The 25,038-nt window shown below is 40.8% G+C and overlaps 1 protein-coding gene across 19 annotated transcripts in view; it reads left to right on the top strand.

Moving 5' to 3' along the window:
* The window catches only part of Mbs (Myosin binding subunit), a 277,656-nt gene that overhangs the window by 138,592 nt on the left and 114,026 nt on the right, over nucleotides 1-25,038 (top strand). For all 19 annotated transcript variants that reach the window (XM_067757376.1, XM_067757380.1, XM_067757383.1 and 16 more), the window contains 3 exons: nucleotides 9,499-9,634; nucleotides 9,717-9,989; nucleotides 23,739-23,845. In XM_067757376.1, coding sequence (XP_067613477.1) covers nucleotides 9,499-9,634; nucleotides 9,717-9,989; nucleotides 23,739-23,845 — 516 coding nt within the window. The remainder of the gene's footprint in view (nucleotides 1-9,498; nucleotides 9,635-9,716; nucleotides 9,990-23,738; nucleotides 23,846-25,038) is intronic.

The raw sequence follows: 25,038 nt of genomic DNA, 5'->3' as shown, positions 1-25,038 counted from the left end.
GATCAATAAATTATTTTCCTTTTAATCTTGTTAAGTTTACGTAGATGCTTTGCACTTAAACCAAGTTTTGAACTAATTTTAAATAACCATAAATACCAAACTACAAAAATTTTAAATTATATTAAAAATGTTAAAAAATAATTGGTTTACGGATTTTTTACGGATGTGAAAAAAATTAAATGCATAGACAAACGACAACATTAGTTCCAACTAGCTATATTTTTTATCTGCTACTAACAACATTTCATTGATTACATATTAAGTCTGATTAAAATTAGATGGCAGACAACTTTGGCGCTAAAGTTGGATAAAAACTATATTTAGACTTGAAGGTTAGGTTAGGTTAGGTTAGAGTGGCCACCGATGCGAGCACCAGTGCACTTAGGCCCAAAAGGTCCCATTGTGGTACCACGTGGATCTCCCTTACTCAAACCAACAGGTCGATTCGGCAAATTTCAGGATTTCTTAGGTTCCAACTTACCCAGATCACAAAGGTCGTCAAAGAAGGAGATACCAGAGAATTCTTCCTCTTACGCCAAAGCGCACGACAGTGGCACTGAAAATGCTACACTGTTTATATCTCCTCTTCGTCTTTGCAGCTCCTGCAGTAATCATTATAAGGAGCACCCAGCTGTTGTGCATGCTTCCCGATTGCTTTGTGGCCGGTTATAAGTCCAACCACCAGAGATATGTCCCCCTTTCCAAGAAGAAGGAGACTCCTTGTACGTCTCGTGTCCCATTCAGGCCACACGAGCTTAGTGTGGTAGCAAAATAAGAGATTGCTCCATCTCACACCCGCTTCCATAAGGAAAATTCTTTTCAAAGAGAGCTTACAGGAAGCGAGCGGCATGCTCAATCCCTTCCAGGACGACGAAAGCCGAACGGATGTGCCCCTCTTGCAAGTTCGTCAGCCATCTCATTGCCCGGTATTTCCGAATGTCCAGGCACCCATACCAGACTGAGGGAAGTTTGCTCAGCGATCTCGCTAAGAGGTTTGCGGCACTTCTCCACTGTCCTGGACTTACATGTGACCGATCCAAGCGCTTTTAGTGCAGCCTGGCTGTCAGAGTAAATACAAATTTTATCATAGCCGTGAACAGCATTCCTCAGGTGATCAACGGTCTCATTTATAGCACCTACTACCGCCTGGAAGACGCTGCAATGATCGGGTAGGCTAAATCATAGATTCCACCCTAGTTGAGGTGCAAAGACCCCTCTGCCCACCTTTTTATCCAGTTTGGAGCCGTCAGTGTATATTTGCAGCCTGTCGCTCAGGTCCGGCGGCTCCTTCGACTAATAATCCCTATCCGGGATAACAACCTCTTACTTCATATCGAAAAATACAGTCGGAGCGCAATAGTTCAACCAACCAACCAACCACATTGTCTCTCCAGCCGGATAACTCCCTCAGCCGTAGAACAAAAAAGGCCGCACGTTATTTGGCCATTAAATCTATTGGCAACACATTAAAAAGAGTATCCGGCGCCTCCGAAAGACACCGTCTCCAATTCGCTACTAAACTTCCGCCACGAGTCCTCTTCGACGACCTTAGACTTGTAACTTTGTAAAACAATATTGGGGGAGGGAGAATGATCCCGAAATAGTTTTGACATGATCCCACATCGATCCCGAAAACAATACCTTATAATCCAGAAGTTTTCCCGTATTGACCCAGACATCATCCGAAAAATCAAACTGAAATAATCCTTCACATTGTACTGTCATTAATTCTGAAACGGTCCAGTAATAATCACGAAACAGTTCACAAAATGATCCGAAAGCTCATTGCGGGACTATGATCCATAAATAGTACAAAAATTATCCTACAGTAGCACCAAGATCATCCCAAATGCAATACCGAAATGATCATAAGTAGTCTCGAAATGGTCCTAAAAGCAATTCGAACATTTTTCGGATATAGTGCGGGGCTGCCACCGCTCACTTTTTAATAATTGCTTAAATAGCTATATATGTAATCCTTATACCAAATGTCATAGATCTACGTAAAAGGGAACTCAAGTCTAACTATTTATAAAAACATTTTAATGGGGCACGTGTGAAGTTGCCACTCCTCTTATTTTAAGCTTCCGAAAGCTATTCGGCCTTCATGTGAGCACAGCGAGAGTTATACGTTTTTACAAATTGCCCCTTTTGGACCGAATATTAGATCTCGATTTTTATGTCTCACATATTAAAATAAGAAATATTTAAAAAGTAACTAAATTCCAGGGGACGTGTCACCCCAATTTAAAAAAACAAAAAGCAAGTGGATCCGTCAAGCCAATTTATGCGCGCAAATTTTAATCCACATACATCCATCCGTTTTGGCGTAATTTAGCTTAATACAATAGCTTTTCCACATCCAACTTTCACATTTGAAATATTTAAAAATTGCTGAAGAAAGTTCCGAATTGCTGAAACGCCCTACCTTACATTAGATAACAAACGGAGGTCTTCGGAATTTGACGCCGGTCGCCGTGTTGTGATGGTGCGTGCTCCACCTACCACACCGACGATACTGGGTTCACGCCACGAGCAAAGCAACATCAAAATTTTATAAACAAGCCTTTTCATTTAGAAGAAAGTTTTTCTAAGCGGTATCGCCCCTCGGCAGTGTTTGGCAAGTACTTTGATTGTATTTCTGCCATGAAAAGCTCTCAGTGAAAACTCATCGCATGCCTTGCAGATACCGTTCGGAGTCGGCATAAAACAAGTAGGTCCCCTCCCGCCAATTTGTAGTTAGGAAAATTAAAAGGAGTACGACGCAAATTGGAAGAGAAGCTCGGCTTAAAATCTCTTCGAAGATTATCGCTCTTTACATTTTTTTTTTTTTTATTTCAAATGTAGTCAGTTGTCTTCGGTACCTAATTAAAATGTGAATGAATTTCGAGTTATTTTCGAATCATTAATTTGGATTAACGCTGTCGTTTGTCTAAGGTTTCATATAAATTTATGCTTTAAAATATGTAATCATTTTTGTGAAATAATAATTTAAGAAAAACTTTGAATTCGCTTTACCTCCGAAATTATTTGAGGAATGTATCCAAAATTTATTATAGAGATTCCATATATGAGTGAGGATGCTGTGTGAGTGGAACTGGAGTGGGAGGGGGTAATATGGCAGGGGAGGGGGTGAGAGTTGGAGTGCGAATGAGAATGATAGCGGTAGTTAGAGTTGGTGTGAGAATGAGAGTGCAAGTGGTAGTGAGAGTGCCAGTGAGATTTAGACGGGGAGGGAAATAAATATAATAAGGAATGAAAAATGGTATAAAGAGAGAAGAGAGGAAGCGAGGCTCAATTTTTGAATGTAGGCAATCCAATATTCGGGTTGGACATTGTATTAAAGAAAAATACATATGAATAAGGCGTAAATTTATATAAATATTTCAATTTAAAATTTTATTTACTAATTACACAATTTTAATATAAATAAGTTGCATTCCAGTTTAATTATTATTATATAGTATATATTGAACTAAAAACATTTGTGCATAAACTATGTAGTACTTACTATAAACTACAGGGCTAGGCAAAAAAGGTGTAAAATACTCAAACGACCATAGTTTTTTAGCTGACCCTTTCGCTTCGGTAAATTTAGTAAACATTTTTTAGATTTTAGATTCCTTTTTTTTTCTTTGTTTTTTTAGTATTCTTCTTACTGACACAAAAAAAATCTAGACGAATAGCCAATTCGTTTTTTTGTGCGCAATTATTTCTTGTTTTAATAGCAAAATTTTCATTAATAATATAAAACAGTTGGGGTATTCGCCCCTGGTTAAAAGCTTTTTTATTTTATATGTATATATTGTAACGAATTTAGTGAAATTCCGCTTATTCCAAACCTTCTGCTAACGTTCGAATCGCTAAACTGTTGAATAAATAACCCCAATATTCAATAATGCAAAATGGTCTTTATTAGACTACTTTGAGAGTACTTCGCAATAACTATTACTTCACAACTGATAGCGTGTTTAAATCAAACTGCTTCGTCATGCCTCAGCTTCCGCTGCTTTTATACTCTCGGTTTCCTCGTTCACCCATTTCTCCTAAGGTCTAGTAATTTCGTGAACTTCATGCTTAGCCATACACATGTATATTTGTAGTTTGTAGGCAGATGCGTGTGTATATGTGAGTACTACTTCGGCTGATGATGACATGCGTTTGTGAGTATCTCTCCGCTGCCCTGCATGTTTACGTACATACGAGGGTGCTTAGTATCAGCTTAGGGATGCTAGTATCACTTAGTGATGGTAATATTCGTCACAATATTTTTTACAAATTTTCCGAAAACAATATAAGCAGATAAGTTGATAACGAGCATATGTGAGTATTCCACATATAATATTTATTGAGTTGATTTTGAAATAGTTAAGAACATCGCATTGGCCCATTATAGCGGTGCGAATTTGTTTACACTCAATTGCCCAACCCTGTATTTATAATAAAATATTTCTTGCTAAATTTCCTTCTATGAAGTATGTAGTCTTAAAATATTTTGATACAAAAAATTACTTTAATTGAAACTGGCTGTAGTAGTTTATAACAACTCGTGTTTGCAAACTTCATAACTACCATTCATTTATTATTGTACATATAATATTCATCCTACTCATGTTGTTTTGCCATTATCAATCATTGTTGCTTGTATGTGTAATAAATAAATCTGTCATACTAAAATATTCTACAAAACTTTTTCAACTATTCATTTCTGTATTACATATGTACATTCATATACCAACACTAAATTGCTAACTTATGTACATACAAATAGTCCTACTAAGCGTCTTATTCCATCTAATTATTATAAATATTACCTTTGTCTCTATATATATACATACATATGTATGTAGGTTTGTATGAATTATATTAATGTATTCGCTCTGCTTATACAAAAACATCCACACATATCTCCTTAACTAAGATTTTCTGCTTTTCAATTAAACTGCTGCCGCTTTTGCTGACAAACTAACTTTAATAAATTTCCATTTTTTTCCAAAAATCGAATTAATGTTGCTTCACCTGAAATGTAAAGAGCACCTCGTAATGAATTGGAATAACATGAGCCTCTCATGGCTTTTCAAGAACTGATATTGTTTGTAAGAAGAAAATGTAAAAATTTAGACTATGTGACATGACGACGGACAAGGCAACAACTGTTCCCAATAAACCTTTTAAACCGCTTTAAAGCCTTCTTAAGAGTGTGGAATTCGAATCCGCACTCCTGCTATGACTGAACTTTTGACAAACGTATTCAGACAAAGCCATGCATTTGCTGTTGCGCAACTTTTCCCAGTTGCCTGCTTTGACTATTCTTTGAACAACCATTTTTTTACTCAGCTGAGCAGAGCTCACATAGTATGATAATTATGTTCGCATAACGGTACCCCCTAACGGCATAACTAATCGAGATAGATATATACTTCTATATATCAAAATGATATGGGCGAAAAAATACATTCATTTAGCCATGTCCGTCCGTCCGTCCGTCCGTCTGTCCGTAAACACGATAACTTGAGTAAATTTTGAGGTATCTTAAAGAAATTTGGTATGTAAGTTCCAGGGCACACATCTCAGATCGCTATTAAAAATCGGACTATAAACACACCCACTTTTTCGATATCGAAAATTTCAAAAATCCGAATAAGTGCGATAATTCATTAATAAAGCGATGAAACTTGGTAGCTGACTTGAACTTATGACGCAGAATAGAAAATTAGTAAAATTTTGGACAATGGGCGTGGCACCGCCCACTTTTAAAATAAGGTAATATAAAAGTTTTGCAAGCTGTAATTTGACAGTCGTTGCAGATATTATGTTGAAATTTGGCAGGAACGTTACTCCTATTACTATATGTGTGCTAAATAAAAATTAGCAAAATTGGGTGACGAACACACCCACTTTTAAAAAAACAAAAATTTTAACAAAAAATTTAATATCTTTACAGTATATAAGTCAATTACGTCAATATTCAACTCCAGTAATGATATGGTGCAACAAAATAATAAAATAAAAGAAAATTTCAAAATGGGCGTGGCTCGGCCCTTTTTCATTTAATTTGACTAGAATACTTTTAATGCCATAAGTCGAACAAAAATTCACCAATCCTTGTGAAATTTGGTAAGGGTGTCGCTTCTATGACGATAACTGTTTTCTGTGAAAATCGGTTGAAGCCACGCCCATTTTTTATACACAGTCGACCGTCTGTCCTTCCGCTCGGCTGTTAACACTATAACTTGAGCAAAAATCAATTTATCTGTTCTAAACTTAGTTCACGTACTTATCTGAACTCACTTTATGTTGGTATTAAAAATGGGCGAAATCCGACTATGACTACGCCCACTTTTGCGATATCGAAAATTACGAAAAAAGAAAAATGCCATAATTCTATACCAAATACGAAAAAAGGATGAAACATGGTGATTGGATTGGTTTTTTGACGCAAAATAAACTTTGGAAAGAACTTTGTAAAATGGGTGTGACAACTACCATATTAAATAGAAGAAAATAAAAAAATTCTGCATGGCGAAATAAAAAGCCCTAGGAATCATGACAGGAATAATGTTCGTGGTTATACGTAATATATAAATAAATTAGCTGTACCCGATAGATGATGTTCTGGGTCACCCTGGTCCACATTTTGGTCGTTATCTCGAAAACGCCTTCACATATACAACTAAGGGCCACTCCCTTTTAAAATACTCATTAACACCTTTCATTTGATACCCATATCGTACAAATACATTCCAGGGTTACCCTGGTGATTTTCCCTTATTTGTCTCAAAACCTCTCAGCTGAGTATGAAATGTTCGGTCACAACCGAACTTAGCCTTCCTTACTTGTTTGTATGTTACCTTGTACCAAAGCACTTTGTTATTGGCGGTTCATTTTAAAAGTTGATTTGCTTTGTCATAAAAAAAATGTAAAGCGCGATATCTTCCGAAGAGATTTAGGCCAAGCTTCTTTTTCAACTTGCGTCGTGCTCATTTTTTTTTAATTTTTCCTACAAACTGGCGGGACGGTACCTACTTGTTTTATACCGACTCCCAACGAAATCTGCAAGACGGATGACTTTTCACTGAGAGCTTTTGATGGCAGAAACACCCTCGGAGTGCTTGCCAAAAACTGTCGAGAGGCGACATCGCTTAGAAACATTGTCTTCTAATTGAAATAACTTGTCTATTAAATTTTGATGTTGCTCTACCCGAGACGTGAACCCAGGATATTCGGTTCGGTAGGCGGCGCACGCTACCATCCCACCACGGCGGACGCAAATACAAAGATTCAACCAATATAAAGTACCTGTATTATTTTTAAGCGGGATGTGCCCTTTATTGCTTTTAGTGCATGACCAAAATTCTTAAGGCAACTATTTTTATGTTTTCAATTACAACGTGACATCAGAACGTACAAGGTCACAGCTTGTTTGATTATACCTTGTAAATCTCTTCAAAGCTTTTTCTCCCGTAAGTGGGGTTTGAACCCGCACTCCTGCGATTATTAAACTGTTGACGAACACTTTAATCCAAAGCCATGCATTTTTTCATGCGCAACTTTTCCCCATTGCCTTTTTTGCATAGAATTATTCTTTGGACAGTCATACTCTGTATGTTAGCTTGTATCAAAGCTATGCCTTGTTGTTGGCAGCTCATTTCAAGAATTGGTTTACTTTGTCCTATTTATAGAAATACAAAGAATTAAATAATGATGCACGTTTGTTTTACTAAGCGTGGAATGCCCTTTATTTTTTCTAATGTATGAAAGCCTTTTTCTTACCAACGTCGTGTGGTGGTAGCGTAATCCGCCTACTACACCGAAGATCATGGGTTCAAGTCGCAAAGCAACATAAACCACCCTGCCCAAATCGTTGGATCATGTGGTCCACTTGCATCATACTGGAGTACTCCATGGATTACTCTGATGTAATGCTGAGCTGGAGTATATGGTCCAGTCCTAGGACATCGCAATGTTGATTGTGTCATACTGGAGTACTCCATGGATTACTCTGATGTAATGCTGAGCTGGAGTATATGGTCCAGTCCTAGGACATCGCAATGTCAATTGGACCATCCCTGCAAAAATCGTTGGATCATGTGGTCCACTTGCGTCATACTGGAGTACTCCATGGATTACTTTGATGAAATGATGAGCTGGAGTATATGGTCCAGTCATAGGGCATCGCAATGTTAATTGGACCATATTTTTTTTATGAATTGTGGGTAATTTTGGAGCACTCGCTTCGTCCATGGCGAGTACTCCATACATGCATGCATGATTTTTGCAGGGCATTTATAAACAAGTTTTTTTTTTTTCAATTAGAAACAAGTGATTTCTAAGCGGAGTGATTTGGCAAACGCTCTGAGTGTATTTCTCCCATAAAACTCATCTGCCCAGCTTCTAGGACTAAAAGGACTAAAACTGGCGCTCATAAGGATTTACAAAAACTGCTCGAATTTTCGAAAAAGGTTTTTTAATTTGGCCTGCATAGTTTTAGGTATGGCATTCATCCAATTTTTTTCTAAAATTCACGAAAATAATTAAATAGAAATATAATTGATAAATTTCGTTCACATTTGTTTTTGTTTTTGGGCACTCAAATGAATATCTGAGCATTTAGCAAATTTTATCACTTTCCTACTTTTTCTTAATTTTTATTAAGAACAGTAAATGAAGTGTGTTACGACAACCATATAAATTCATTTCGAAAACGTTTACGAAAAAATTGTTACCTTCGAAATTTTTCGAATTTCCAACTTATTCGAAAACGCTTTCGATTTTTGTTTAAAGTCGGAGAAGTAGAATAAAATTCCTCGTTTTCGAAAAAAGTTTTAATTTTGAAACTTCGAATTTCCGATTTTTTCGAAAGCGATTTCCAATTTTTCTTTTCAAAACACGAAAATAAAAATTAAATTTCTCGTTAGGTATTGAAAAATTACATATTTTGCATAGGCTTCCTTCCTGTTTTGTAACTCCAAGTAGATTACTTAAAACCTAAGGTAATCAATACAAACCAGATTCGTAAAAATGTTATTCATCAAAAAATGCTTAATTTTAAATTCGTAACATGGTTTTGGTTTAAATTAATGTTTATATATTATTATCGTATGCATTAACAAACAAACAAACGCTGATAAATCACACTGAAAATACATATTTACATACATACCTTAACGCTCATAAATTTTGTGACGTATGTAGATGGATATATGACCCTTCAGTCGTAGATAACCTTTCAATCGACATTTTCTTATTAAGCATCTGTCTTGCGTTCCACATGTGTATGTTTCTAAACATATAGTTCCACCTGTAGAAATATTTAAGTACCCCTTGCTAAAGTACATAATTACATACACACGGTTTCCAAGTTTTGACACATAGCAGGACACATTTTGCTGTAGATTAATTTAATTACATATTTTTAATTTATTGCAAAATTATCGAATTTTTATAAATATTTACTAATTAAAATTTGTATTTTTTAAAAACACCTAAAATATTTAGTTTAAATTGGAAGACGCATCGAGTGGGAATACATTTCCGTCAAATAACAGCACAATTATACCGAGTGCACCAGCTGTCATTGCCGCTGCTAATTTATCATCAACCATATCACAACGACGTATCAATAGCAATTCATGTAAGTTAACACAAAAAAAAAAAAATATTCATGAATAATACGAATCTGACCTTACCGCTTTTGCCATTTATCCTTTTCACAGTAAACTCTTCAAATCAATCACTGAATTCAGTTGGTCGACCCGTTTCGGCACCGGTTAATGCTAGCACCTCAACAACAGCGCTACACAGTGATGGCGATGGGGTTAGCATTTTTAGTCGCAGACTCACTGCTGGGGGTTATAGCAGCAGCAGCAGCATCGCCACTACAACTCCAACAGCCACTGCAACAACATCTGCAACAGCCACAACAACAACAGCCACTGGTACATCTGCTGCATCTGTGGCTTCGGCGTCTAAAGCTAATGATGATAAAGGTAATTCATCTAATCTAATTTATATTATAAATGGCAAAGTTTGGATGTTTGGATGTTTAGATGTTTGGATGTTTGGATGTTTGGATGTTTGGATGTTTGTCCAGACGTTTGTCTTTGTGACTCAATCACGCAAGAACGGCTGGACGGATTTGTATGAAATTTGGCATGCATATAGCCAATAGTCTAGAAGGATCTACTAGCTATATATTTTTCAAAAGGGGCGTGGTCTCCGCCCCCTAGGAGCAGGTGTAATTTAATTATTATATTTTTTTGTCTTTGCGACTGAATCACGCCAGAACGGCTTCACGGATTTTGATGAAATTTGGGACAGAGATAATAGGCTACTGGCGAAATTTTTTTCGAACATGGAAAGGGGGAAGGGGGTCCCACGACCCCTTCGAATAATTACTTTTTAACAATTTTTACACATTATAACTTTACGTATACTGACCTTCACCAATATTACAAACTCAATGGGTGAAATAAGTCGAGGGCTTACAAAGTGAGCAGTGATACACCCCCCCCCCCCCCCCCTTTCCCCTCTCGTGCAAAATCTATAAATTGTTATAATTCAATGTAAATTTTGTCCTAAAATCAATAATTTTTGGTATCTGGCTCATACAGATCGAGATCTAAACAATTTTGGAAAAACGATCAGTGGTACTCTCCTCCTCCCGCCATCCGCCCTCCTTCAATTGCTTTTATTAGCACGCTTTTATTAGCTTTACCTGTATGTTTCTTTGCAACTCTTCATTCGCTCCAACGCGCCTGTTGCCTTATTAACATGGTTTTATAATTATCTTCACCCTATTTGTAATCCCGTTTGGGTTATCTTGAGACCCTTCAGGGATCATTTCTGGATGGTTTTCGGGATCCGTCCGCGATCCCGCCGGGGTCATTTCTGGACTTTTTCGGGACTATTCCGGGATTATTTTGGGACCCTTCCGGGATCATTTCGGGACTATTTCGCGATCATTTGGGGACCCTTCCGGCATCATTTCTGGACGGTTTTCGGGATCCGTCCGGGATCCCGTCGGGGTCATTTCGGAACTTTTTCTCGACTAAGACGGGATCATTTGGGGAGCCTTTCGGCATCATTTCTGGATGGTTTTCGGGATCCGTCCGGGTCCCGTCGGGGTCGTTTCTGGACTTTTTCTCGACTGATACGGGATCATTTGAGGACCCTTTCGGCATCATTTCTGGATGGTTTTCGGGTTCCGTCCGGATCCCGTCAGGGTCATTTCGGGGCCCTTTCTCGACTAATACGGGATCATTTGGGGACCCTTTCGGCATCATTTCTAAATGGTTTTCGGGATCCGTCCGGGATCCCGTCGGGGTCATTTCGGGACTTTTTCTCGACTAATACGGGATCATTTGGGGACCTTTTCGGCATCATTTCTGTGTGGTTTTCGGGATCCGTTCGGGATCCCTTCAGGGTCATTTTGGGACTTTTTCTCGACTAATACGGGTTCCTTTGAGGTACCTTGCGGCATCATTTCTAGATGGTTTTCGGGATCCATCAGGGATCCCGTCGGGGTCATTTCTGGACTTTTTCTCGACTAATACGGGATCATTTGGGGTAGCTTCCGGCATCATTGCTAGATGGTTTTAGGGATCCGTCCGGGATCCCATCTTGGTCATTTCGGGACTTTTTCTCGACTTATACGGGATCATTTGGGGACCCTTTCGGCATCATTTCTCGATGGTTTTCGGGATCCGTCCGGAACCCGTCGGGGTCATTTCGGGACTTTTTCTCGACTAATACGGGATCATTTGGGGACGCTTTCGGCATCATTTCTGGATGGTTTTCGGGATCCGTCTGGGATCCCGTCGGGGTAATTTCGGGACTATTTCGGGATCATTTGGGGTACCTTCCGGCATCATTTCTAGATGGTTTTCGGGATCCGTCCGGGATCCCGTCGGGGTCATTTCGGGACTTTTTCTCGACTAATACGGGATCATTTGGGGACGCTTTCGGCATCATTTCTGGATGGTTTTCGGGATCCGTCCGGGATCCCGTCTTGGTCATTTCGGGACTTTTTCTCGACTTAGACGGGATCATTTGGGGACCTTTTGGGCATCATTTCTGTATGGTTTTCGGGATCCGTTCGGGATCCCTTCAGGGTAATTTTGGGACTTTTTCTCGACTAATACGGGTTCATTTGAGGTACCTTCCGGCATCATTGCTAGATGGTTTTCGGGATCCGTCCAGGATCCAATCAGGGTCATTTTGGGACTATTTTGGGATCATTTGGGTTACCTTCCGGCACCATTTCTATATGATTTTGAGGATCCGTCCGGGATCCCGTCGGGGTTATTTCGGGACTTTTTCTCGACTAATACGGGATCATTTGGCGACCCTTTCGGCATCATTTCTGGATGGTTTTCGGGATCCGTCCGGGATCCCGTCTTGGTCATTTCGGGACTTTTTCTCGACTTATACGGGATCATTTGGGGACCCTTTCGGCATCATATCTGGATGCTTTTCGGGATCCGTCCGGAAACCAGTCGGGTTCATTTCGGGACTTTTTCTCGACTAATACGGGATCATTTGGGGACGCTTTCGGCATCATTTCTGTATGGTTTTCGGGATCCGTCCGGGATCCCGTCGGGGTCATTTCGGGACTATTTCGGGATCATTTGGGGTACCTTCCGGCATCATTTCTAGATGGTTTTCGGAATCCGTCCGGGATCCCGTCAGGTTCATTACGGAACTATTTCGGGATCCTTTGGGGTACCTTCCGGCATCATTTCTATATGGTTTTGAGGATCCGTCCGGGATTCCGTCGGGGTCATTTCGGGAATTTTTCTCGACGAATACGGGATCATTTGGGACGCTTTCGGCATCATTTCTGTATAGTTTTCGGGATCCGTCCGGTATCCCGTCGGGGTCATTTCGGGACTATTTCGGGATCATTTGGGGTACCTTCCGGCATCATTTCTAGATGGTTTTCGGGATCCGTCCGGGATCCCGTCGGGGTCATTTCGGTACTATTTCGGGATCATTTGAGGTACCTTCCGGCACCATTTCTAGATGGTTTTAGGGATCCGTCCGGGATCCCGTCAGGGTCATTTCGGGACTATTTCGGGATACCTTCCGGCATCATTTCTGGATAGTTTTCGGGATCCATCCGGGATCCCGACGGGGTCAATTCAGGACTTTTTCTTGACTAATACGGGATGATTTGGGGACCTTTTCGGCATTATTTCTGGATGCTTTTCGGGATCCGTCAGGAATCCCGTCGGGGTCATTTCGGGACTTTTTCGGGACTAATACGGGATAATTAGGGGAGCCTTTCGGCATCATTTCTGGATGGTTTTCGGGATCCCTACGGGATCCTGCCAGGGTCATTTCGGGACTATTTCGGGATCATTTGGGGTACCTTCCGGCATCATTTCTATATGATTTTGAGGATCCGTCCGGCATCCCGTCGGGGTTATTTCGGGACTTTTTATCGACTGGTATCGGATCATTAGGGGACCCTTTCGGCATAATTTCTGGATGGTTTTCGGGATCCGTCCGGGATCCCTTCCGGGTCATTTCGGAACTTTTTTGGGACTATTTGGGGATAATTTGGGGTATTTTCCGGCATAATTTCTGGATGGTTTTCGGTCATTTCGGGACTATTAGGGGATCTTTTGAGGACATTCCGGCATCATTTCTGGATAGTTTTTGGGATCCGTGAGGGATCCCGTCGGGGTAATTTCTGGACTTTTCAGATATTGTTTCGGGATTATTTTGGTTTCCAAGATCATTTCTGGATGGATTTCGAGATCTGTCCGGGATCCCGTCAGGGTCATTTAGGAGTCCGTTCGAGATCCCGTCAGGGTCATTTCGGGACTATTAGGGGATCATTTGAGGACCTTTCCGGCATCATTTCTGGATAGTTTTCGGAATCCGTCTGGGATCCCGTCGGGGTCATTTCAGGACTTTTTCGGGACTAATACGCGATCATTTTGGGACCCTTCCGGAATCATTTCTGTATGGTTTTCGCGATCCGTCGTGGATCCCCTAAGGACCCTTCCTGGATATTTTCTGGATGGTTTTTGAGAACCGTCCGGGAGTCCGTCAGGGTCATTTCGGAACTTTTTCGGGACTATTTCGGGATCATTTTGGTACCCTTCAGGCATCATTTCTTTGTGGTTCTCTGGATAAGTCTAGAATCGTGTCGTTGTCATTTCGGGTTTTTTGGGACTATTCCGGGAACTTTTGGAGACCCTTCCGTGGCATTTCTAAATGGTTTTCGGGATCTGTCCGCGATAGCGTCTGGGTCATTTCGTGGATTTTTCTGGATAATTTCGCGATCATTTGGGGATCCTGTCAGGTCATCAGCTCATTTAGTTCTTTTTTTACTCAATTACAAAAATAAAATGTATTGGACAGAAACATCTTTTTAAACAGATAACTTGATAAGCAGGCTAACGTGAATATCCCATATATTTAATTTTCTCCTTGCGGACGGGGCCGCGGGTAAAGGCTAGTATCTAATATATATTATAAATGGGAAAGTTTGGATGTTAAGATGTTTGGATGTTTGGATGTTTGTCCAGACGTTTGTCTTTGTGACTCAATAACACAAGAACGGCTGGACCGATTTGGATGAAATTTTGCACAAATATAGCCAATAGTATAGAAGGATCTACTAGCTATATATTTTTCAAAAGGGGCGTGGTCCCCGCCCCCTAGGAACAGTTATAATTTAATTATTATATTTTTTCGTCTTTGCGACTGAATCACGCCAGAATGGCTACACGGATTTTGATGAAATTTGGGACACAGACAGTAGTCTACTAGCGAAATTTTTTTCGAACATGGAAGAGGGGTAGGGGTCCCACGACCCTTTCGAGCAATTACTTTTTAATAATTTTTACACATTATAACTTTACGTATACTGGCCTTCCCCAATATCACAGACTCAAGGGGTCAAATAAGTCGTAGGCTTACAAAGTAAGCAGTGAAACACTCCGCCGCCCCTCCCCCTTTATCACCCCCTCTGGTGTAAAATCTATAAATTGTTATAACTCAATATAAATTTTCTCCTACTTCAATAGTTTTTGGTATCTAGCACATACAGATCGAGATCTAGACAATTTTGGAGGAACGATCAGTAGTCCTCTCCTTCTACACCCGCCATCCGCCCTCCATCAATTGTTTTTATTAGCACGCTTTTATTAGCTTTACCTGTATGTTTCTATGTAACTTTTCATTCGCTCCAATGCGCCTGCTGCCTTATGAACATGGTTTTATAATTAGCTTCACCTTATTTGTAATCCCGTAAGGGTCATATCGAGGCCCTTCCGGGATCATTTCTGGATGGTTTTCGGGATCGGTCCGGGATCCCGCCGGGGTAATTTCGGGACTTTTTCGGGATCATTTTGGGACCCTTCCGGGATCATTTCTGTATAGTTTTCGGGATCCGTCCCGGATCCCGTCGGGGTTATTTTGAGACATTTTCGGGACTATTCCGGAATCATTTCGGGACTATTTCGCGATCATTTGGGGACCCTTCCGGCATCATTTCTGGATGGTTTTCGGGATCCGTCCGGGATCCCGTCGGGGTACTTTCGGGATCATTTGCGTACCTTCGAGAGATAAATTCTTGATGGTTTCCGGGATCATTACGGGACTTTTTCGGGGTTATTTGGAGTCCCTTTAGGCATCATTTCTGGATGGTCTTCGGGATTCGTCCGGCATCCCGTCGGGGTCATTTCGGGACTTTTTCGCGACTAATACGGGATCATTTGCGGACCCTTTCGGCATCATTTCTGGATTGTTTTCGGGATCCGTCCGGGATCTCGTCAGGGTAATTTGGGGACTTTTTCGGGATCATTTGGGGGTTCTTCCGGCATCATTTCTGGATGGTTTTCGGGATCCGTCCGGGATCTCGTCGGGGTCATTTGGTGACTTTTTCGGGATCATTTGGGGGCTCTTCCGGCATCATTTCTGGATGGTTTTCGGGATCCGTCCGGGATCCCGTTGGGGTCATTTCGTGACTTTTTCGCGACTAATACGGGATCATTTGGGAACCCTTTCGGCATAAATTCTCGATGGTTTTCGGGATCCGTCCGGGATCCCGTCGGGGTCATTTCGGGACTTTTTCGCGACTAATACGGGATCATTTGGGAACCCTTTCGGCATCATTTCTGGCTGGTTTTCGGAATCCGTCCGGGATCCCGTCGGGGTCATTTCGGGACTTTTTCGCGACTAATACGGGATCATTTGGGAACCCTTTCGGCATCATTTCTGGATGGTTGTCGGGATCCGTCCGGGATCCCATCAGGGTAATTTCGGGACTATAAGGGGATCATTTGGGGACCTTTCCGGCATCATTTCTGGATAATTTTCGGGATCCGTCCGGGATGCCGACGAGGTCATTTCGGGACTATTTCGGGATCATTTGGGATACGTACCGGCATCATTTCTGGATGGTTATTGGGATTCGTCCGGGATCCCGTCGGGTCATTTCGGGACTTTTTCTCGACTAATACGGGATCATTTGCGGACCCTTTCGGCATCATTTTCGGCATCATTTCTAGATAGTTGTCGGGATCCGTTCGGGATCCCGTCAGTGTCTTTTCGGAACTATTAGGAGATCATTCGAGGACCTTTCCGGCATCATTTCTGGATAGTTTTCGAGATCCTTTCGGGGTCCCGTCAGGGTAATTTCGGGACTTTTTCGTGATCATTTAAGGGTGGTTTTCAGGATTCGTCCGGGAACCCGTCAGGGTAATTTCCGGACTTTTCCGAGACTATTTCGGGATCATTTTGGGACCTTCCCAAGATCATTTCTGGATGGATTTCGGGATCAGTCCGGGATGCCGTCAGGGTCATTTTGGGACTATTAGGTGATCATTTGAGGACTTTTCGGGCATCACTTCTGGATGGTTTTCGTCAGAATCATTGCGGGACTTTTTCGGAATCATTTGGGGTCCCTCCCAAGATCATTTCTGGATGGATTTCGGCATCTGTCCGGGATCCCGTCAGGGTCATTTAGGGATGCGTTCGAGATCCCGTTAGGGTCATTTCCGGACTTCTTCGGGACTATATCGGGATCATTTCTGGATGGTTTACGGGATCCGTCTAGGATCCCTTAAGGGTCATTTCGGGACTATTAGGTGATCATTTGAGGACTTTTCCGGCATCACTTCTGGATGATTTTCGGTATCCGTTCAGGATCCCGTCGGAATCATTGCGGGACTTTTTCGGAATCATTTGGGATCCTTCCGGCATCATTTTTGATGGTTTTCGGGATTTGTCCGGGATCCCGTCGGGGTTATTTCGGTACCTATTCTGGGCTAATACGGGATCATTTGGGGATCCTCTAGGGGTCGTTTCGTGACTTTTTCTGTATTATTTCGGGATCATTTGGGGACCCTTCCGGCATAATTTCTTGATGGTTTGCCGGATCGATCAGGGTCATATCGGAACCATTTTGGGATCATTTGGGGATCCTTCCGAGACCATTTCTGGATCCGTCCGGCATGCCGTAGGAGCTATTTCGGGATTTTTTGTTAATTTTTCGGGATAGTTTTTGGACCCTTCCGGGATCATTTCCGGATCTGTGCTGGATCCCATCTGGGTCATTTCCGGACTATTTCCGGATCATTTTGGGATCCTTCCGGAATCAATTTGTATGGTTTTCGCGATCCGTCGTGGAGCAATTTCGGAACTTTCTCTGGAGTATGTCGGGGTCATCTGAGGACTTTTTCGAGATCATTTGGGGGCTCTTCCGGCATAATTTCTGGATGGTTTTCGGGATCCATCCGGGATCCTGTCGCGGTCATTCCGGGACTTTTTCTCGACTAATACGGGATCATTTGGGGACCCTTTTGGCATCATTTCAGGATAGTTTTCGGGATCCGGACGGGGTCATTTCGGGACTATTTCGGGATCATTTGGGGTACCTACCGGCATCATTTCTGGATGGTTTTCGGTATCCGTCCGGGATCTCGTCGGGGTCATTTGGAGACCTTTTCGGGATCATTTGGGGGCTCTTCCGGCATCATTTCTGGATGGTTTTCGGGATCCGTCCGGGATCTCGTCGGGGTCATTTCGGGACTTTTTCGCGACTAATACGGGATCATTTGGGAACCCTTTCGGCATCATTTCCGGATGGTTTTCGGGATCCGTCCAGGATCCCATCAGGGTAATTGCGGGACTATTAGGGGATCATTTGGGGACCTTTCCGGCATCATTTCTGGGTAATTTTCGGGAACCGTCCGGGATGCCGACGAGGACATTTCGGGACTATTTCGGGATCATTTGGGATACCTACCGGCATCATTTCTGGATGGTTTTTGGGATTCGTCCGGGATCCCGTCGGGGTCATTTCGGGAATTTTTCTCGACTAATACGGGATCATTTGAGGACCCTTTTGGCATCATTTCTGGATAGTTTTCGGGATCCGGACGGGGTCATTTCGGGACTATTTCGGAATCATTTGGGGTACCTACCGGCATCATTTCTGGATGGTTTTCGAGATTCGTCCGGGATCCCGTCGGGGTCATTTCAGGACTTTTTCGCCACGAATACGGGATCATTTTGGTGCCCTTTCGCCATCATTTCTGGATGGTTTTCGGGATCCGTCCGGGATCTCGTCATGGCATTTCGGCACTATTTGGGGATCATTTGGGAACCTTTCCGGCATCATTTCTGGATAGTTTCCGGAATCCGTCGGGGATCCCTTCAGGGTCATTTCGGGACTATTAAGGGATCATTTGAGGACCTTGCCAGCATCATTTCAGGATTGTTTTCGGTATACGTTCGGGATCCCGTCGGGGTAATTTCGGGAGTTTTTCGGGATCATTTGAGTTCCCTTTCGGCATCATTTCTGGATGGTTTTCGAAATTCGTCCGGGATCCCGTCGGGGTCATTTCAGGACTTTTTCGCCACGAATACGGGATCATTTTGGTGCCCTTTCGCCATCATTTCTGGATGGTTTTCGGGATCCGTCCGGGATCTCGTCATGGCATTTCGGCACTATTTGGGGATCATTTGGGGACCTTTCCGGCATCATTTCTGGATAATTTTCGGGAACCGTCCGGGATGCCGACGAGGACATTTCGGGACTATTTCGGGATCATTTGGGATACCTACCGGCATCATTTCTGGATGGTTTTTGGGATTCGTCCGGGATCCCGTCGGGGTCATTTCGGGAATTTTTCTCGACTAATACGGGATCATTTGGGGACCCTTTTGGCATCATTTCTGGATAGTTTTCGGGATCCGGACGGGGTCATTTCGGGACTATTTCGGGATCATTTGGGGTACCTACCGGCAGCATTTCTGGATGGTTTTGTGTATCAGTCCGGGATCCCGTCGAGGTTATTTCGAGACTTTTTCGCCACTAATACGGGATCATTTGGGGACCCTTTCGCCTTCATTTCTGGATGGTTTTCGGGTTCCGTCCGGGATCCCGTCAGGGTCATTTCGGCACTATTTGGGGATCATTTGGGAACCTTTCCGGCGTCATTTCTGGATAGTTTTCCGGATCCGTCGGGGATCCCTTCAGGGTGATTTCGGGACTATTAAGGGATCATTTGAGGACCTTTCCGGCATCATTTCTGGATAATTTTCGGGATCAGTCCGGGATCCCGTCGGGGTCATTTCGAGACTATTTCGCGATCATTTGGTGGTCCTTTCGGCATCATTTCTGGATGGTTTTCGGGATCCGTAAGGGACCTCGTCGGGGTCATTTCGAGACTTTTTCTCGACTAATACGGGATCATTTGAGGACCTTTCCGGCATCAGTTTTGAATAGTTTCGGAGACCCCACGGGGTCATTTCGGAACTTTTTCGGAGCTTTTTCTGGACTATGTCGGGATAATTTAGGAACCCTTCCTGGATGGTTTTTGAGATCCGTCCGGGAGTCCGTCAGGGTAATTTCGGAACTTTTTCGGGACTATTTCGGGATCAATTTGGTACCCTTCAGGCATCATTTCTGTGTGGTTCTCTGGATAAGTCTAGAATCGTGTCGTTGTCATTTCGGGTTTTTTTGGGACTACTTCGGAAACTTTTGGAAACACTTCCGGGGCGTTTCTGGATGGCTTTCCGGATCCGCCCGCGATAGCGTCGTGGTCATTTCGTAGCGTTTTCTGGATAACTTCGTTATCATTTTGGGATCCTATCAGGTTATCAGCTCATAAAGTCCTTTTTTTTACTCAATTACAAAAATAAAATGCATTAGACAGAAAAAAAATTTTAAACAGATAACTTTATAAGCAGGCTAACGTGAATAGCCCACATATTTCATTTTCTCCGTGCGGACGGGGCCGCGGGTAAAGGCTAGTATGATATAAAAGCGAACAGTTTTTCTTTAAAGAGATTGAGCTATACGCAAAAAAAGCGATTTCCCTATTTTTAAACGGTTTTATTTAGCTTGACTTGGCTGGCTGACTGGCCAGTATGAATTTTGTATTTTGGCGCATGGATAGAAATATTTCAAAAAATCGTATTTGTGGTCCAATTTTATTCATATTTCGAACACATCATATCTACATGAATAGAAAGAGACCTATGAAAAAAAAATTGCCGCTAGATGGCGCAAGGATCGAGATATAAAAAAAAATCGTATTTGTGGTCCGATTAGGTCTATATTTGGAACACATAATATATACATGAATAGATAGCGACCTATGATATCCGATTTGGCTCATATTTGGAACAAATATTACATACAGTCCGGTAGAAGTGACATCAAAATATTTTGTAGTTCGAGGAGGGACAAGCATACGTGGGGCAGAGTCGAGTAAAGTCTTTGGAAGGATTATTTATTGAGGACTTAGATTGTAACAAATTGTCAGGAAAGACTCCTTGTAATAATGAGTCACTAAATGAACTAAATATAATGAGAAATAATAGGCAATTAAATAAAGACTAAACACTTGAAAATAAAATAATTTAAAAAAAATTTTTAAGTTATACGGTTTTATTGAAAACAATACTTACATGAAATAATAATAATACTAAAAGGTAGAAAATAATTAGGCAGGTCCTAGGTACTAGTCATCACACTCCTCATCAATCTAGGGCGTTGATCAGACAATTAAATAAAAGCGTTGGACGCGTCAAATTTCTATTGATAGTCATAAGTAAGACCAGCTGAACCTTAATCAGGTTATGCTACTCCTCACATTTTTAGAAATTTCACGCGCCCAACGCCTCTATGATCTATGATCTATGATTGATGAGGAGTGTGATGACTAGTACCTAGGACCTACCTAATTACTTTCTAGCTTTTATTATTATTACTGCATGCAAGTATTGTTTTTAATGAAACCGTTTAACTTGAAATTTTTTTAAAATTATTTTATTTGACGTTAGTCTCCGAAACATAGGTGTATGTGTTTTCAATGTTCGAAAGTGGACCTTTCGTATTTTTTTTGTTTGTTTAACTAACGGGTTACAAAAATGTTTTCTCATTTAAATGGTATACTTTTTTATGTAAGTCTATATAAGAGGTGTAATACGGAACAAATTTTCCAAAAAACTTAAAGCTACATGTATGTATAATTCTGATTTTTTTTCGAGAAAACTTCCGTTATTTGTTTATTTGGTGTTTTTTAATGAAATGTAAAATAAAGTATGGTAAAAAGGTCCACTTTCGAACTTGGAAAGCCCATACTTCTCTTTTAAAGGTAAACCTCGAAAAACGAAGAAATTTGTTTTTTTTTTCTCCTAAACAAAAAATTGGTTAGATCCAATACCCACCCGGATGTTGTACAGTGTTATATACATCACACAAAATAGACAGTAAAATTATTTCTAGCTATTTTCTTCTTTCATTCATTTTTGTGTTTAGAAATCTTTAAAAACATTTCAAAATAAATCAAAGAAGTGGTTTATCCGTTTTTCGGAGTTGGCAGTTGGACGGGCCTTCAAAGTCTGGTATTTGACCTTAGAGAAATTTTTCCTTTTTAAATTAACGAGCTGGGCGGCCGCCGTGGTGTGATGGTAGCGTGTTCCGCCTACACACCGAATATCCTGGGTTCTCGCCCGGGAAAAGCAACACCAAAATTTTAGAAACAAAGTTTTTGAATTAGAAGAAAATGTTTCTAAGCGTGATCGCCCCTTGGCAAGCACTCCGAGTGTATTTCTGCCATGAAAAGCTTTAGCGAAAACTCATCTGCCTAAAACCTCTTCGGGGGTTATTACACCTTACATCTATCTATCTAAATTAACGAGCTACAAAAGATGTTTTCTCATTTGAATGATATTTGGTTTCATGCAATTCAAATCATCGAAAAAAATTAAAAGAGATCATATATTTTTATTTTTTTCGAGAAATCTTCCGATGTTTTATTATTTAGCATATTTTTAAATGAAATGTAAAATAAAATATATAAACGAAAAAATTTGTTTTTTTTTTCTCCTGAAAAAAAAAACTGGTTAGATCCAATATCCCGCCGGGATCTGTACAGCGTGATATACAGCTGTGAACACAAAAATAGCAGAAAATTAATTATAAAATGTTCACAGTTTACAAGCAAAAAAGAGATTTGTACGTTTTTCGAAGTATCCGAAGCATAGGTATGGGCTTTCGAAGTTCGAAATTGGACCTTCCACAATTTTTATTAGGAAGGTTCAACTTGAAACCTTGAAAGCCTATACGTATACTTTAAAGGTTAACTTGGAAGAACGGATACAACTTATTTTTTTCCTTAAAAAAACTGGTTCCACTCAATACCCAGCCGGGATCGAATGTGTTTAGAATTCTTTAACATAATTTCGAAATTTTGACTTAAAATTTGAGAAACTTCTCGAGAATGCTAGTCCAATCAACATTAGTCTTACAAAATACAAGTTTGAAGTATAAATACGAATCATTATACATAAAACGCAGTATAATTTTTTACACAAATAAAAAATTAAAAACTGAAACGCACTTCGCAAAAAAAATGTCATAAATAAAAGTGAACTTCGAAAGATCTGAAACTTATACTTCGGTAAACTTAAATTGATTGAACTACAACATTACATGCTCGATAAAATTCTGACATTTTAAAGAATGGTTAAAAAATTTTTTGCTTCGTTTTTAAAATTTAAAATTTATTGCATAATTTTTGGTTAGAAGTTTTTTTCTAAAATTAACGAAAATAACAGTTAGTTAAAAAACTGTTTTAACCTTTTTTCTGCTATTTATGCCTTCACAACTGTAGTACATATACATATTGTAACGAATTTACTGCAATTCCGCTTCTTCAAAATCTTCTACTAACGTTCGAATCCCTAAACTGTTGAATAAATAACTCCACTATTCAATAATGGAAAATGGCCTTTTATTAAAGTTCTTCGCAATAACACTACTATTGCTCGCCAGATGCGTCTTAAATCAAAACTGATTGTCGCGCCTTTACTGTTGCTGCTGTTATACTGTGCGGTTTCCTCGTTAATATGTTTCTAGGCGCTTCCATTTCCAGAACTTACTAGTTAGTGCTATATAATTATAACTACAGATGCACGTGTATAGCTTCTCATATGCGCGTGTATTTGTGAGCGACACTTCCACAATTATAATTGCATACTTTTGGGAGCATCTCAGATAAGATATTTGCATGTGTTTGTGTAGACATAATGATTGATCTATTGATGTGCATACAAGTCACTGATAGCATCGGCTTAGAGATGATAGTATCCCTTAGTGTTGCTAATATTCGTCACAATATGTTTAATACTAATTTTACACCCTTTTACTCTGAGTGATGTTATTTAATTTTAATTTAATTCTTCTATCTTTTCTTCACATTCAGATAACGACAAGGAAAATGATAATCGTAATTTGGCTGCACAATCGGCTATACAAAGAAGAAGAAAACCAAAACGTAGATCCACCGGCGTTGTACATTTAGATATGGATGTAAGTAGCATTTTGGAATGAGTTTAGATAGTGTGCTAGTTGAACGGAATTTTAGAATCCTAAGGGTATAAGGCGTGACAAAAATCCAAAGTCGTACCACGGTTATAAGCTGAGCTTAGAACGAGTCACGAAAAACTGGACCCTTTTATGTTACGCAACCGCTAACCAGCTTTTTGATATTTTCGTTAACGTGTATGATCGACTGGGCAAGGTAGGAGGGCTGCTGATCCTTACAACCCCTACAATAGTGGCTGATAAAGAAAGGCTGAAGGAGAAGACTTCTCCTATCAAAACGGAGAATAATTCTTGCCAGCAATTGCTACTTTGGACTGAGTGGGCAAATTGAAAAGCAAAATTTGTCTTTTGACGAACAATCACAATTTATAAGCTCTCTCATGCCTCAGCGGTTTAAGGAGCTTAGAATAATCTCGCACTAGACATGTCTGTCTGGCAGCCGCCGTGGTGTGGTGGTATAGCATGCTCCACCTACCATACCGAAGGTTTCCGTTTCAAGCCCGGGCAAAACAACAACAAAAGATCAGGACATTTTTTTTCAACTAAAAAAAAAAGTTCTAGCAGGATCACCCTTCGGCAGTGGTTTGGCTAACACTCAGAGTGTATTTCTGCCATGAAAAGGTTTAAGGTAATCTGACCTGCTTTGCAGCGGCATAAAAAAATTAACGGATATCTCCCTAGTCTTTCCAATTTTTTCAACTCGCGAAATTTGGGAGTCACCGACCAAATCCTCGGCGCTTCCCAAGGCAGTCGGTTCTATGTACCGGAGCGACTCGGGATTTTTCCCAACCAAGGACTGTCATTTCAGTGTAACCCCATTTACACTGCTACAACAACAACAACAACCAAATCCTCGGCTACGTTATTTACAACGTAGATGTGGCAAATTTCGGTAATATTGGATATCAACATCGATGGCATTACGCTACCGACTGCCCTACACCCAAAAATACCGGATGTGAGGCTCTACCAGGATCTACATTTTGGCGAGCATGCAGTCGCAATTGCACCTACTGGAGGCAACTGCGGGCCTGCCAAAACACCTGGCTCAGAACTTTCACTGAATGTCTTCATTTTACCATCGCCTAGCATGCGCAATTGGGTGGATTATGTGTAATAAATTTATATCGTTCAGACCATTTTGGCAGGAATTAAATTTTAGTATTCAATTAAGTTTG

Source organism: Eurosta solidaginis, chromosome 5 (genome assembly GCF_040869045.1).
Source record: "Eurosta solidaginis isolate ZX-2024a chromosome 5, ASM4086904v1, whole genome shotgun sequence".
Taxonomy (NCBI): domain Eukaryota; kingdom Metazoa; phylum Arthropoda; class Insecta; order Diptera; family Tephritidae; genus Eurosta; species Eurosta solidaginis.
Note: the sequence above shows the minus strand (reverse complement) of the source record. Positions and strands in the feature narration are given on the sequence as shown.